Source organism: Seriola aureovittata, chromosome 2, assembly GCF_021018895.1.
Source record: "Seriola aureovittata isolate HTS-2021-v1 ecotype China chromosome 2, ASM2101889v1, whole genome shotgun sequence".
Classification (NCBI taxonomy): domain Eukaryota; kingdom Metazoa; phylum Chordata; class Actinopteri; order Carangiformes; family Carangidae; genus Seriola; species Seriola aureovittata.
This window is the reverse complement of record NC_079365.1, coordinates 6072689-6088814: the sequence shown is the minus strand read 5'-3', so window position 1 is coordinate 6088814 and position 16126 is coordinate 6072689. Positions and strand designations below refer to the sequence as shown.

Genomic DNA, 16126 nt, shown 5'->3' with positions numbered 1-16126 from the left:
TTTACAGGGGCGGTTATGTGCCAGAGTCTTTCTTGGCTGGGGGCAGTGAATCTCACTCGGATAGTGAGTTTTGTAGTATATAAACCAAAATGCTGAATTATTCCTTTAAGGTTATTTTTTCAAACGTCTCTTTCCAATGTCCAAAATGAGCTCCCATACGCAATGATTAATGTTGTTTTCACTATTCAAAATGAAGAATTCTCAAGAAGGAAACTGTGGTGTCATCCAGAGATGATCTTCCCCCTAGTGATTCTACTTTTTCACTCTTCAGCTTCATATAAAATACGCCAGTGCTTGTGTACACATATGGGTTGGTCAAAAGGAAATATATCATGAGGCTCGCTAGAGCTCTCCCTCATTATTGAACATGTGCTGTTGCTAATGGGCTAATTTCCAAGGTGGCCTACATGAGTGCTGAACACATTATTCCACTTTCTTAGATCCTTGAGGGTCAGAGGGCAACACTCAGTACATGGTTACAGCGCTGATTTATCAAATCTAAGTCAAAATAGAGCATAGACATCGCATTAATTACTGCTTTGTATAATTTATCAGCTACGTTCATTAAAACGTGGCCTAGTCTCTTGAAGAATGTCAGTTGGTGAGGGGTATTAATTGCAGAAGAACCAACTGAAGTGCCGGGTCTGGCCGCGCATCCCCCCCGGTCAGGCTCCGAGACGGCTGCACTAATGGAGGAATATGGAGGCCACTTTAAGATGAAAAACGGCAACGGAGCCCAGTGTCACTTAATCAATGTGAAACCCCAGCGGGGAGAGGGAACCACTGCCTGCGGGGGATGCACAGTCCCCGGACTCATGTCGAGGGAATGAAGGGGGGGTTTTAAATGGGCCGACGTTCACAGCGTAACTCATCTCAGTCACAGCGATCATGATGCTTGCTCCCGAGGGGCTGGTGCCGGGAGATTGTCTCTTCTTGGGAGGTGCTTAACAACACCATCCATCTCGGTAACACAATGCTACAGACAGTGCCTACCTAAGGAGCCATCGTCACCGGTGGTTTCATTCACACTGGATTCCCTTTGAAAAAGCCTGAGGCAACACTGTGGCTGAGCTTGATCAGTCTTATGACCCATTTGGATCACAAAACCTGACAAATGCCGCTAATTTGGGTCATTTCTGAATTTCTTTTTCTACTCAGGGGAACACAGAACTTAAAATTTCCCTCCCTGCACAGAGGTGCGGCTTTCTGCTGCTGCCAGCACATGCAGACATGGACCCGACTGAGCTGGTCAGAGTGTCAGTTTGTCTCTGTTGGCCTTCTGCTCCTCTATCTCGCGGCTGCCTAGGGCCTCAGGGTGCTCTTATCTCTCAAACAAACGGCTGCCGCGCCGCAGCCCCTGTTGCAGCCCTCATCTATCTGCCTGACATGTGCTTCCTTGTTCGTTTTCTTTTCGCCTGCTAGACGCGGCCGATGATATTGAGCTGTGTCGACGGCGCTCCTCCATTCATGCCAGATGAATCAATCACTCCCGCGTGCTCTGCGGCCCTGTTTAGTGCCGACAGAGTCTTTTCCTCTTCAATCAATGCCAGGGCTTTAGGAAGGGGTCAGTGCTTTTCCTACTATTTATTAGGAAAAGAATAGCTCCTTCAAAGTAGCTCTGCCAGGCACCTCGGCTGAGTGATATACAGCAGTGAACAATGACAAATGTTTGTCAGCTTCCTGGAGAAGACATTCCTGTTTCGTTTATTCGAGCCCAACATGGATGTACAGATTGAATTTGTTCATATGAGTACGTGAATGTACATGGGAAGTAGAGAAGTTCTACATTATTATCATGTGTTCGCAGATGCTGTTGAATTACCTTGAATAATTAAAAAGGAGCAGAAATAATTCATATAAACAGAGTATGTTCAGAAATTAAAAATGGAGCTGTATAGCAAGTAGGAAGCTTGGCTACAGAGCAGCAGTTGCACAAAAGTCAAACAACACAAGACAAGACCAAGAATTCAGAAGATATAATCCAAGATGGAAAATGCGGTCCTTCAGAGGAGGGTTAAAGCTGGAGATCTTGGCTTGGTCTCACAACTCAAAGCAGAAGTATTCAAAATTCCAAAAATAGAAACAAAAACAAAGTCTGACACATTTTCTACATCACTTACATGGAGTTAATTTCAGTTCATCGAGTGGCTTTCACTCTCTATCAGCTGATGAAGTCACTGTCATCAGGGTCGTCCTGTGTGTGGACGATGAGCAGAGGGTTTCTGTGAGGGCTCAGCTCTAAGAACGTCCCACCGCTGCTCTTCCCAGATGTTGCTCCAGTCTTTGCCTCGGCGGTGCTCAGCTGTGAACGGTCTCTCCCTGCTTTGTAGCTGGAGTCTTGAGAGATTTTCAGCTCCTCCACCACTCGCTCCCCAAGCTCCTGGATCAGCTGTCTGGTGTCTTCTGAAGCTGAGGGGAGGGCGTCCACTTTCCTCTCCGCGGAGGAGACTGTGCTTGTTGGCTCCTGGGGGATGGGAGAGGCAGCGGAGGTGGGTTGGGGCTGGAGAGGGTTGTCCTTAGACGTCTCTCCTCCTCCTCCTCCTCCCTGGTTGGATTCGGTGCAGACTTGCCCTTCAGCCTCAGATTCCTCACTCTCATCAGACGAGCCGCTGCTGCTGCAGCTGCTGTCACTGGAAGCGCCGCTGCTGTCACCGCGGGATATCGCAGCGCTCCTGGAAGCTCCCTGCTCTTTGTCTCCTTCTTCTTCTTCCTCCACCACCATTGTTGCTGCGTCCTCCAGCTCCTCAAGCTCCAGCTCCAAGTCTTTTTTCTGCAGAGAGGCTTTTTGTAACATTGCGGCAAAGGCTGTCACCTTCTTGGACCTGTGAGGATGAAGAGGGTGAAATGGGGACAAGTTAGGAAAGAAAAAAAGTTTCATTTTTTCTCATTAAAACTGGTGTATGACTACGCAAAGAGGGAAAAAAAAAAAAAAAAGACATCCAACTACAACTTCATCAGTGGCACTGGAGAGGAGTGAGGCACAACGACTGACTGATCGACTGGCTCTGCGTACTAAAGACATAGCCAGAGGATAACCATCTACAAATCTAATACCCATTAACCAAATCCCATTCTCATCTGAATGCTAAGTAGACCGCGATTTGCCGAGGCGCGGGGGGCTCAATGAAATATGGAAATATGGATGTTTAATAATGTAGGGAGAGGAGCACTGCTGATACTCAGGGCTTCTCCTCCCCCCGCTGCTGCTCTCCCTGCGAGAGGTGATAAGAGACTGAGAGGGATTACAGAGAGAGGCACACCCCTCCTCCTCGGTCCTCTCACACACACACATGCACACACACACACACGCACACACACACACGCACGCACACGCAAACGCGCACGCACACACACACACACACACAAATTCTTTCACCTCCGTGTTCTGCAGTGCAAGAGGAGATGTAACTGTGATTGGTAACACACAGACTGTTTGTGGAGGTTGATACCAAGCAGAGGCACCTTTCACACCAGAGAAGAAGAATCTGTTCGTGCTCTGTTTAAATTATTTCAAGTGGAGAATGTTTCAACAAATGCCAGAGAGAGAGAAAAAAAGATTTTTTTTAATACTTTTTACCTAACAATCAGGCAGCAGTGGGAACTAGTAGAACAAACACAGGCACATTGAGAGGAGAAATCCTGCAGAACAGAAGCAGGGGAACTGTGGACGGCTGAAAAGTTTGTGCACAAAGTCTGACTGCAATACAGTCAATAAAAGCCTGGACAGAGAATGGCTCCTAGCTGCTGCCTAACAGCTAAACGTCTCCAAAGATTAAGATTAAGAAAATGCCCTCATAGAGCAGTACATTAAACAATGTTCCTGTCCCGTAGTCTCAGTTTTATAGCTGTGTCACCACAGAAGACACAACAGACTCCTTGAAGAGAGAGAGGTGTTTTATTGCTGATGAATGTCCTCCTACAAGGCCCCATTTGTGTAAAGCCATCAGATTGTTGGGAGGCCCCTGTCTGCACATTATTCACGCTGGGAATGCCCGCCATGCTGCCAAAAAACTTAAGTGGTTGCTATTCGTTCCTCGGTTCGGCTAGGGCGTGTGTGCCGCCCCCATTGCCATGGTGATTACGAGCTGACCTCTGTGGGTCACCGCGATTCAGACTATGTCCATTCAGGGTGGGAGGAAAATGTGTGAGCTGTGCTGGTGTGTGTGTTTATGCGTAGGGGGTGTGTACGTGTGGAGAGGCTACTCCTTCCGCTGCCATTCACGTTTTCACACTCGGCTCCAGTTGCCCTCTCTGGCCCAATTAACCCACTGCTGAGCACCAGGATGGCTCCTCATTACCGTGCAGTCCTAATGAGCTCCCTATTCTGGAGGGCAAAGTGTTTATGGAAGCAGCATGTGGAGGCTGGGCATTGGTTTCAGACCTCAGGAGGGACTGTGTAAACAGATCTTATAGTTGTGATATATCATCTGGATGCACATTCTTCTCTGTACACCGAGAAACAGGAGAGAATAAAGTGGGAATGGGGGGGTGGTGTGGGAGTGGGGGGGGCTCTCACGTGCGCCATAATCCAATTTTTTTTTTTTTTTGGCAGTTCTCTCTGTCACTATGTGGCAGAATTTGAAAACAGTAGCTGTGGTCCATTTTCCTGCTAAGATGCTTGGGCAACTTGCCAGCTCTCAACCTTTCAAGATTTCCAGAAAAATCTTCCCCTGTGGTTTCAGTCATGGAGTTGTGAGTGAGGCTGAAATGCACAACGCTCTCATGATATAAAAACTGGAAAATCCTATCAAATGAAATCCACAAGACACAAAAAAGAAATAAGACATGCAAACCGAAGAGGAAATTATCAAGCTGATTGCTTCTTACATTAAAGCATAAATATGGTTTTTCTATATTTTTTTGTATTCTATACCATGTTTGTCATAGTATAGAATGACATCCTACTAACAAGTATCGTCTGTGTTGCCAAAGCCTGATACATCTTATTCCTCTGTGTCACCGTTGCTTGTTCCTTCTTTACCCAGCCTAGCTGATGTAGAAATGAATAAGTCTCATTTAACAAAGAAATTATATATTTTTGTTTTTAAAGATTTACATTTTCAGCAGGAATCAGTGGGCCCAGTGTTTTAGTTGTAAAATCCTGTCTCATAGTTTTGTAACCCGCTGTTCAGATTCACAGATATATGACACCTCAAACGCGACTTCCTGGATTGTATTTCATGTCTTTCACCAGTGCCTGAAACAACATGTCCACACCAACGCAGCCCTGTGCATTGTTTTAACACAGGGATTTACTGAGGTCTGAATGCCTGGGCTGAACTCTACCATAAGCAAACAGGTACAAGATTTAGCATGTTCTTGGTTAAGTGTGTTAGCATATTAACGTTGGGTAATTATCACTACAAACAAAGTACAGCTGAGGCTGATGGGAATGTCAGTAGTTTTACTGGTATCTGGACAAACACCAAAAATTTTGGACAAATTCAAATTTTGACCTTGCGACGGCGTGAGTTTATTACAAGTTATTACAGTGTATCCTGAGGGGAGCATGAATTTCTCAAATTTCATGGCAATCCATTTTCACTAAAAACCTCAATTGTCAACCTCACAGTGGCAATAAATGAGAAGTCAGGAATCACTGAAAAAGTTGGGGAGAGAGGAGATGACGTGCAGCAAAGGGTAACGGGTCGGACTCGAACCCGGGCCGCTGCGGTCAGGACTAAGCCTAAATGTTACGGGCTCAACCAGGGTAACCACATGAATGTCTGCAGCAAATTTCATGGCAATAGCCGCTGACATATCTCAGTGAAAGCATTGCCATCCTCAGATCACAGAAAAGAGTATGATTAAACCCTGAGTAGGAGAATCTGATTTTTCTGTTTACACCGTGGAGACTCCTTGCCTCATGTGAGAAATGCTGAATCTCCATACACAATCAGCTCATGTGTCAACACTGAAGAGGTGACTTATGTGCGAACAACAATAAACCAATGCGTTCTTTGGATAATTGACTGCAGCACGTTTGTGGATTCCACGTGTGACAAAAGCTAAAATCCACAAGTGCTGCACAAGTTTAACAACGGCAAATAGCTTTTTCAAACAATACCTACAGGATATCAAGACATTAACGCAACCTCGGCTAATGATGATGAGTGTGCGCAGGCTGTATGGAGCCTGTTTAGGTCCCAGGCTCTATAAAATCCATGTGAGAGCTTCCTGTAGAGAGGCTGGGGCAGAAGAGCCTCCTGCAGCACAGCCACTTCAAAGACCACCCCGTATTCTCTTTCCCCCGTGGGAAGTCATTATTGAGTTAGCATTGGAAAGGCGCGCTTGTTTTCTCTCCCCTGCCTTGCTCTGTGGTGGGAGAAGCTCGGCCTGCGGTGAATACAAAGGCTCTGTCCAGGAGGGGGAGGGATAATGTTGTACACAATCCAGTCATTACTACACCGCTGTTGTGGCTTGCCTTCATTAAACTGAGGAGGGGTGGCTTTTTCAAGGTTGGAAAACTTCTGGCGAGACAAAGACGCCTCCATCTGCCAGAGTCTTTGGATAAAAATGTGAAGAGCGGGTGAATGTGTGTGTGTGTGTGTGTGTGTGTGTAGGTGAAAGAGCTGAGCTAAATTACAATGTGACATTTCTTCCATCAGGCTCGTGTTCAGTGAAAGAGCAACTCATTCAGCGTGTCTGTGCTCTTGAAAACATTTCAGATAAAGCTTGTCTTCAGATGTATAAATCTGTGTAATATGAGCACCAGCTCTCCTCAGCGTAACTCGCAAAATGCATCATTCACTAGCTGAGGGGGGATAAAAGCTGACACTGGGAGATGCGATCTGTCAGTGTGACTGAATACTGGAACGGACCGAGGCACTGGATGCCACTCTGATTCCAGAAACGAGAAACACAGATGTATTTATCCAGTGTTGGAGGTTGTACTTATAGTTGCCTGGGAAAAGAGGTACTGTTCTGTAGGAACACTGAAATATGGCTTATACAGTTGTGGCAAAAATATCTGTTGACCTATTTTCAAAGAAAAAGTTTTTTTACAACTTATTTTTGCAGGTTTGGTTGTCATTGCTGTGAATTGGCCAATCACAGCTTGCCGTAAGAAAGTACGCTAGGTTTAAATTCCTCCCTCAGCTCTTTTGTCATTTGTTTACACAACTATTTGTTGCATTTTCCATGTGTATAACCAACACACTATGAATGTCTTCCTGGAGATATTGTCTGTAAATCTGTGCTGTTATGTCATCTCATATTATATGTATCTATACACTCCCTGTGTAGTGCATACACCTCCATTTTTCCAGTTTCTGAAATTTACATAGTATAATGTCTCTGTGCTCTGACATTAAAGAATAGAACAGCGGCGCCCAGATGGTTCAACTGGTTGAGCATGTGCCATTTAGTCTTAGTCCTGACCGCAGCGGCCCGGGTTCGAGTCCGACCCGTTACCCTTTGCTGCATGTCATCTCCTCTCTCCCCAACCTCCCTGCTTTCCAGTCTCTCACTTCGGCTCTATAAAAGGCAAAAATGCCTGAAAAAATAACTTAAAAAAAAAAGAAGAAGCATAGAACAAATGAATAATACAGACTGAAAAACAAGAATCATAACCAGCAGGAAAAAAAAAGAAAAAAAGAAAAATCTACAAAGATAACACTGACTTTGTCTGAAAACTAAATTTCCCTTTGAGGCTTTTGTGGTTTTGGTGGAACTTGAGTCGGGATGTAGTAGTATAAAGTATGCCTCAACTAACAAGGCTCTGTTGTATTCCCACTTCATCATTTAAGTTTAAAAGTTGAGCTGAAATTTTCATCAATATACAGTAGGTTGGCTCAAAAAGTTAAAGCCCTCAGGCTTGGATTTGAAAGTTCTTAGTTTTTTTTTACAATGCAGCTTGAAAAGTTTAAATTTTGAGTTCACTCTCTACAGTCGGCATTGCACGAAATTTACAACAACTGTTACTGTCTCCTCTCTCACCTTTTGATCGATGAAATCTTTCAAGCCTTGAAGACTGTATTAGCTATTCAGCCTGGCCGCTTTGTATTCAGGTGTTACTTTCTCTTGTTCATATCTCTAAAAAGGCTGTAGGCAGTTGTTTAATAGGACTTCATCTAAATGCGCAGGCCTGAGAAGCTGCAAAGACAAAAAAAAATCCCTTCACTCTAATCGACTGTAATAACTGAAGTGGGCACTCCAAATGGAGAGAGGAAATTATGCAAACATACTGTGTAAGTCTGTGTTTAAGATGAGCCTGTGTACTCAAGACAAAAAGCTGGAGTGGCCTCATGCTGGGAGGAAATCTGTACTACTTATCCCTGTTAGCTGCGAGACATTTGTGTCTTTGTTCTCCCCAGCGGGGCCTCTAGGATCTCCTTCAGGGCTGAGGCTAACATCAGATAGAGCAGCTCCATTATCTGTTTCAAGCACGGGCGTCTGATAGTTGTGCAATGCTTCCAGGGAAGTCCTTTCCAGCAAACATCTGGGTGTCACATCAGCTGCGTGGTTTGGAGGTGGGGGTGGGGGGTGGGGGGGACCTGCCAGGCTTGGCTACAGCACAATTCCCCCATTTCCTTCCGCACGGGGAGCATCACACCACAGAAATAGCCTCTAATACCAAATTTTTTTTCTCCAGAGAAAGCCCCCGGGCACAAGTAAAATGAAGACAACTATCGTGCTGAGCGGCCAATGGGAAAATCGGGGTAATAAGTGCCTTGTGATTTGCAATCACACAGAGGGGTGCACTGAGGTGAATTGACCAGCCATACTCAGCGGGGGTGTGTGTGTGTGTGTGTGTGTGTGTGTCTGTGTGTGTGTGTGTGTGTGTGTGTGTTAACATCACGCCACCACACACAAGTGCACTTTCAAGGCATTTGACCGCCGGTCTTCACTGACACACTGACCCCATGCTTGACCCCGTTGCCCTGAGACGCTCCCAGCAGTTGGAGCCCCAGATGCTTTTCCCTGCGGGGGATCTGCCCACAACTCTCCCCAACGGCATTGTCATGCACACAATGCAGAGGATGAATGAGACCAGGGAGGAAGAGAGAGTGTGTGGAAACCCTGCAGGCTGCTTCATACTCCGAAAGTAAAGGAAAGAAAAAAAAAAGAAAAGAAAAAAAGATTGTTGACAACTTCATTTTTGGCAGCTTCTTTTGTTGTTTTCATGCAGAGCTTTGCACATTCTTCTTTCTTTCATTGTGCTCCTTTGCTTCAGTGAAAACAACACCCAGTGTTTTTGGGGGCTGCTCCCTTCGCACATACCCATTCACAATTATTTGAGTCTGTCAAATAAGCTGTTATGGTGCAAGGCTCTGTCTGTCCCTAAACCATTTTCCACCCTCAGGAGCAAGGTGCGATTGTCCAATTCACACATCTCGTCGCAAATTCACTCCACAAAGGGGAAAAAAAAAACCCAGAGAGCCACTTTTTCCCCTTTAAACTAATGACTTCATATGGAAACACGAATCTTGCCTCGCTTTTCCTCCTCTCAGACTAACCCTGGAGCACATCGCTTGTATGCTGCGATGTTTTTTTCTTTTTCTTTCCTGCTCGAATCTAATTGACCCAATTAATAAGGGTGGGTGGGTGGTTGTGAGTGAACCAGCACTGAGAAAGGAAGTTGTAGCCCTTCTGATTTTAACCGAGGTACTGTAACACAACACCAGGGCTTATAAGCTTTTTCTGTACTGGCTGCCATGAATCTACGTTGGCGTCTCTCCAAGCTTTTTGATAAAGGGAGGGGAAGACAAAGAGAGAGAGAAAGTGAGGCAACTCGCCCCTTTCTCTGCAGTCCAGAAGCTCTGCAGGGGCTTTGGCATTTGAGGACCTTCAAAAGCACACACTGAGGCTAATTGACTGGAGAGGCTGCTGTTCCATTTGGAGCAATGCTCTCTGCTAACAGTCCGGAGATAATTAGCATTGGATGGGTGTGCGAGGGACAAGTTAAAACAGTTTCCACAGAGGAAGTGTGAGTGTTAAATTCTGCAACGATGACAACAATAGCGAAAAATAAAGTTCCACAACACTGAGCAATGTGCTTTGAGGTTACACTCTTGACTCCAATGCGCTGGGTCCTCCTCTGACTCTGTGTGTGCGAGTAAAGGGGAAGCGCCTGCCCTGTGGCTTAAATCACACTGAAGTCTTTACGAGGTTGTAAATTTGAGAGCGATGTCTCGGCAGACAGAGGAACTTTAGGAGTAGAAACTCATGCGGGGACAGCGAGGAGATTAAATAAATCAACCCCCCTAGCCAGCAAACATCCATTAATCGCTGTGTCCATCATGCACAGCTGATCGTGTCTGTCTCGCCGGCAGCGGGGAGTGACAAGATACAGGGATTGCATCGGGGGGGTATAGATTACATCTCATTTTACCAGCCCTGGCTCCCAGAGACGACTCACTTAGCGGAGGATGACAAATCCTGCACGGGGGAATATCTCACACTGAAGAAAACAATGCCTACGCGATCTGTCATCAAACCTGTCAGATGACACAAAAGGGCTGCCACAACAAACTGCATGTGTGATAGGGGAGGCCGCTCTTCGGAAACTGATCATTCCGAACCTCAGAGAAACGGCCTGGATCTCCGCTGCTGCTTTGCATTTTGACTGCCGGCTCCTTTTTCTTTATGTTATACTCCATATAACATGGGAACATAGTTTCACAAACCATAAGTGGAGACTGTATGGAATTTCGATTGAGCCAGAATATCAACACTGAGACAACATAAAGCTATACAAGCTCGGCTCGTCTTTTCCACAACATGACAGCTTCATATGTGAGGATAAAAAAAATAAATAAATAAACTCTGTAAACTTCACTTTCTTTATTGTCAGGAAAAAAAAAAAAAAAACCCAAAAGGGGAAATGTAACAATTCAATCACAGGTCAGTGCTACAAGAGCGCAGGCTAATCCATCTAATGATCGATGCGGGGTGTAGTAGGAGTCAGCACGTTAGGTCAAGTGTTGACATTTAGTTCCAATGTAGTGCAGAGGAAAAGAAAGGAGAAGCAGTGCTCCGGTGCCCCTCAGCCAAGAAGAGACTGATTGAGTTTTTCAGTGAGTTGACAGAGATTCAGCGCCTCTGTGTGCTCACAGAGGAAGATAGAGTGTGCGTCCTCTCTGTGGTCACTGTTTCGAAGAGAGAGGAGATCACATCAACGCTAAACTGATCTGCTGATTTGTCCCACACATTAAGATTCTGGCATCCGTAGCATTTTTAAGAGCAGAATTCAAGACTTGTGCTGGAAAAATGTAGAAATGAGAATGTGAGGAGGACGGAGGGGGGGAGAAAAACAGCACTAAATCCCCGCAGACCTTTTATCGTGTCTGCATCTGGGCGCCGAGCCTATAACATCAGGCACACATTTTTCAACTGGGCTTTTTCCAGACGAGCACACCACTTGGCTGAACCCTGGCCAAGAGTAAAACAGAGCTCATTACTGAGTAATGCGCTCGCAGGCTCACATTTGAAATGTGTAAGTAATTGTAAAATATGTGCTAGGAGGAGGAGAGAGTCATCAGACCTATATCATTTTTTTTTGAGGGGGGGGGGCTAACACCCACAGAGGATGTGAGAAGCTCCAGCACACACACACAAACACACACGTGCGCTCTTAAAAGTTTCATACAAAGTGAATCCGCTGAGTGCAGCTGGCTCTTTTGAGACCCAATGATGGTACTTTTGACACACGATAATGGAGACAAGGGGGATTGCATCTATCGCTGGCTTTGGTCGTTCAATTGGCCCTGCTGTGACAAATGACTCGTCTAATCCTCTCCTCTAAAGCACTGATGCATCATGGGGGCTGAGTGGCACTTCCCTTGGCTCTGAAGGTAGTTCTCTCTATGATGAAGGTCTCTTGAGGAGTGTGGGTGTGCGCGCATGGATTTATGTGTGCGTTGCTCAACTTACTTGACCCTCTGGATCCAGATGCAGTAGTCTGTGACGTACAGATCGTTCAGTATGTAGGCCGGGTCGTTCTCTCTGAAGACTTTGTGAATATCCAGCAGGCATTTGAGGACACAGGCTTTCCCTGGGCACAGAAACACACCGTGGCAGGCAAATGGAAAAACAGTGTTATTCTCGCTCGGCATTAAGGATGACAATGTACTCCAGCTGCTGGCAGACGCAGCTTGAATCTAAAGGCTTGGAGTCATTGTTCCATACATAAAAGCCAAGGTACAGGATCAGAGGAAAATCCCAGTGAGCTGCAGTGTAATTTGATCCGTACGGTTTAAGAAGAGTTCCTGGTTAAGAACTGGTTTATCTGAGACAAAAGAGCCAAAGACGATGGCTCCATTTCTGGCATTCATTTAATGGTGGTTCTGTTCTGACTTTGTCAAAAATGTGTTTGCCTTCATCTGTCAAAAATAGGACTGAATGTCTCTGATGATCTGCCACTTGAGTCTGACTAGACCCTATTCTAGTCTGTCCATTCAGCCATTGTGCAGCATCACAATAGTTCTAATCTGAATCCATTTTTCTCGTGATCTGATAAACATGGAGTCGTGATTTACACATTTTAAAGGCATCAATAATTCAAGACATCAAGGAAATGAATGTTATTCCAACTGTGCAGGGCGCCAAGGCCGACAAGGCCGACACAGGTCACTTAACTACACAGTTTAAATCTTTCAAAAACAACTTTATTTTTGTCTACTGCTTTTAGAAAATCATCTCACATCATTTATTTCAAGTGTTGATCCATAAGAAGATATATTTGTGGTTTTAAGTAACAAAAATCATCTCAATGTAGTTTTACATCTCCTCTCTCAGGCTTCTCTCTGGAGCTCTAGTAACAATAGGTCGGTGAGCCAATCAGAAGAGAGGAGGCTCTGAGCCTCTCTTCTGATTGGCTGACTGTTTTCTGAGTGATTGAATAAAAATATAACAGATTTCAAGTAAACACTCAGAGAAACCAAATCCTGCAAGGTTTGGATGGTGGATCAACGTGGGCAGGGCTTGGGGCATAACTGAGGCCATGATTGCTTTGTTGTGACATCACAAAGTTACAAAAGGCTCAGCTTCTGAATACAGGCTGTGTGCATTTCTCTGTGGACTGAGAAATTTGATACATTCCCAGTATTAATATAGAACCTAGACCTGCTTTATAATCAAAAAAGACACCGAAATCTCACTTTATACAATATGGGACCTTTAAATAAGGAGGATTATTTCGTTAACATTGTTCTTTTAGTATTTTCTGAAAGCAGCTTGTGAATCTTATGTGTCAGAGGCTTCACCCCCCCCCCCCCCCAAAAGAAAAACCACATTGAACACTGTTGACAATTCTGTAGTATGGATTTGCCACTCTAACATCTGTTAAGCCTTATCTATTTGAGTATGCTTAATTTTGCCACTTCTCTAGTACAGCTGCATTGAATTAATATGAATTATGGACACAGCCTCTGTTTCGTAGCCTACCGTTTGAATTAGCCTTTGCGATATTTTGGAAATGCCCCAGACAGACAAATGTGATACTACTGGGCTTATGCTTGATTCTGACTTATAAAGATTAGGTGATAAAAAAAAAGAGCTACGGCTGCACTAATAACCGACGATGCTGTAGCGCCAAGAATCACAGTCCAGAAAACAAAAGAGTTTGAGAGAAAAGTCTGTTGCCCCGCCCTCTGTTTGAATGCAAATGCCTTCTGCAAGAGGACACGTGTTTATGTGTTTTAAAAACCTCCATTTTTGATGCTTTGAGCAGCATAAACAAAATTCCATTCACCTCAATGGAAGTGGGGTGGAGGCAGGAGACGTCAAGATGAATTTCTCTGCACATAAAACTAGAACTACATGCAGAGTATGATATCAATTACATGTGGGTAAGGAAATATGTCCTCTTCAGGGACTTTGGGAAACTGACGCCTTAACAAATAATCATTTAAATAAACAGCACAGACACAACTTTGTGGTTTGTTTGCAGCAAAGAAAGGTGTGCAATGCAATGTTAATAAATATCTGCATCTTTTATTAAAGTTTGTATAAAAGTTGTTGTGAAAATTTGACTTAATTTAAAACACATAAACAACGTTTCTTCTGGATATTTGTGTGTCTTTGGGGATTTAACAGTTAGTGCAGGGACTGGAAAGAGCACGAGCCAAAATTTACAGTTCTACATGTGTTCAGAACAAGGGGATTGCTATACTATCCCACCATTAACATAAACAATGTAATGGAGAGGGATACACTTTAATTACTGCTTTCATTTATTTAAGTTAATCTAATTATATACATACATTTGTATCATAATTATTGTTATAGCACCTACGTAAGCTATTTTGTGGTTTAGTTAAAAATCTCTTTTGTCCAACTTACTTCTTAAGTTAATGTAGACTTTGTGTGGACTGGACCATATGGTACACGCATTCAGCATGTGATTAATTACACAAAGGTTTGATTCTAAATGAGGATTTAAATAAATCATTGAAGTAACTTTCAAATGAGTTTAGCAGCTAAATGGTGGGAGCTTTTAGCTGTGGCAGGTATGACGTGGTTTACGGTTGTCACCTGCACTTTGGCAGTGCGTTCTGAAATTGTTTCAGCCAGTGTTCAACACCACAAACGCAGAACTACACTACACAGAATCTCCATTTGTTATTCTGACAAATGACTTTTCCCTTAAGTACCCAACAAGCCAAACTGCCACAGCACTTCTCCCCCCCTCAAATCAGGCATATAAATAGCCTCATGATGTGGCCAAAAATCCACTGAGGGCAAGAGAAAATGCCGCTCTCCACCTCTGCAGAGCTGGCTGGCATTGTCCAGAGAAATTCCAGCCCAATCAAAATAAACAGCACACTTGCAGAGAGGAAAACCTTAAACAAACATTTGGTTCTCATTTAGACATGGGATCGTATGCAGGGAACTCTGCCCTCAAATTCAGGATCTTGGATCATGTGAGGAAAAAACACACTTGCTTCCAAGATTTGACTTTTTTTTTCACAGGGAAGATTCATGAGTTGTTTGCAGAAAATTAGAGGAAAGGTTGCTCTCGACGCCAGTTCACCTCTGTGATCTTTGGTAAGATGTCGATGACAAGTGATAAAGATATGCTAATTAGGCAAGAGCAGATTATCCAATGAGTGGGGAAGAACGTGCAGTAAGTTGTTCACAGCGGCTGAAAGAGCAGGCCTGCATAGATGCAGTGGTAGGAGTGAGGGAGACCAAAAACAAAGGCTGCTGTGTCCTCTGGACAAAAATGTGGCAATGCCAAAAACTGCAGAGGCAGCAAATCATTCCATGCTTTATTTCCAACACATTTGTATAGAGTTCTGTGGTTTAAGAATTCATAATATAATCATAAATGATACACATGATAAGCAGGACCAGTGCTTTAGCATTAAAATTGGCCCAGTTGGGAATGTGGATCATATCACGTAAACAAATACATGTCTCATACGCCACTTGAATCCCCCATTGAAGTATTTTTTCAGTCTCATGCACGTGCTGTAATTGGACTGCACCTTAGTTTACACTGTGTAACACAGGAATACAATATATGAATAATATTTGTTTCAGAGGGACTGGATTTACATTTCTCTTGGAGCTGTGGAATAGATTTAGAATCACTGAACCAGCTTAATAAAAGATGCAGAAAGTTTCAGCCACAATGATCAGTTTCCTTTCCCTTTCTGCAAGTTTTCATTTTTATTTTCATTTTGGGATGTTTGCATTTCCATCTGAACTGAGAAATTATTTTAGGTAAACTTTCTAGTACTTGGATGGAGAAGTAGAACATTTAATTTAATGATTGAAATCCTCGCTAATAGGTTGTTGGGTACGTTGTATTCTCCATCCACATCTCTTTGAATAGTGTTAAATATTCAAACAGAATGCTTTGTCATAATCTTTTTTTAGAGAGAAATAGCAGCAGCTGTGTCCAATAGGCAAAGAGCCTAAGGATTACACTTTTGAATGTAAGTATTGGGTTTCAGCTTAGTTGAGCATCTGACTAAATTACTGGCACCATACTGAGATTTAACTTCTCAGTACAATACGATACAACCACAACCTGAGCTGTCAACGTTGCTAGGTGACAGGAAGTGTGCTTTGTGACACAATGGTAAGGCCGAGTACAGCTCGTGACGTAAAGCGGAAATCCTCTGTATGCCAGAACTTTTCATTTCGGTTCGGCAGTCGCTGGGTACAATGGCTGTGG

General features: G+C 44.0%; 1 protein-coding gene across 4 annotated transcripts in view; it reads right to left on the bottom strand.

The window, feature by feature from the left end:
• Window positions 1–1668: 1668 nt before the first annotated feature.
• The window catches only part of shq1 (SHQ1, H/ACA ribonucleoprotein assembly factor), a 40333-nt gene continuing 25875 nt past the window's right edge, over window positions 1669–16126 (bottom strand). For all 4 annotated transcript variants that reach the window (XM_056401723.1, XM_056401742.1, XM_056401733.1 and 1 more), the window contains exons 11-12: window positions 11875–11995; window positions 1669–2822 (exon numbers count right to left, since the gene is read on the bottom strand). In XM_056401723.1, coding sequence (XP_056257698.1) covers window positions 2162–2822; window positions 11875–11995 — 782 coding nt within the window. In that variant the 3' untranslated portion in view covers window positions 1669–2161. The remainder of the gene's footprint in view (window positions 2823–11874; window positions 11996–16126) is intronic.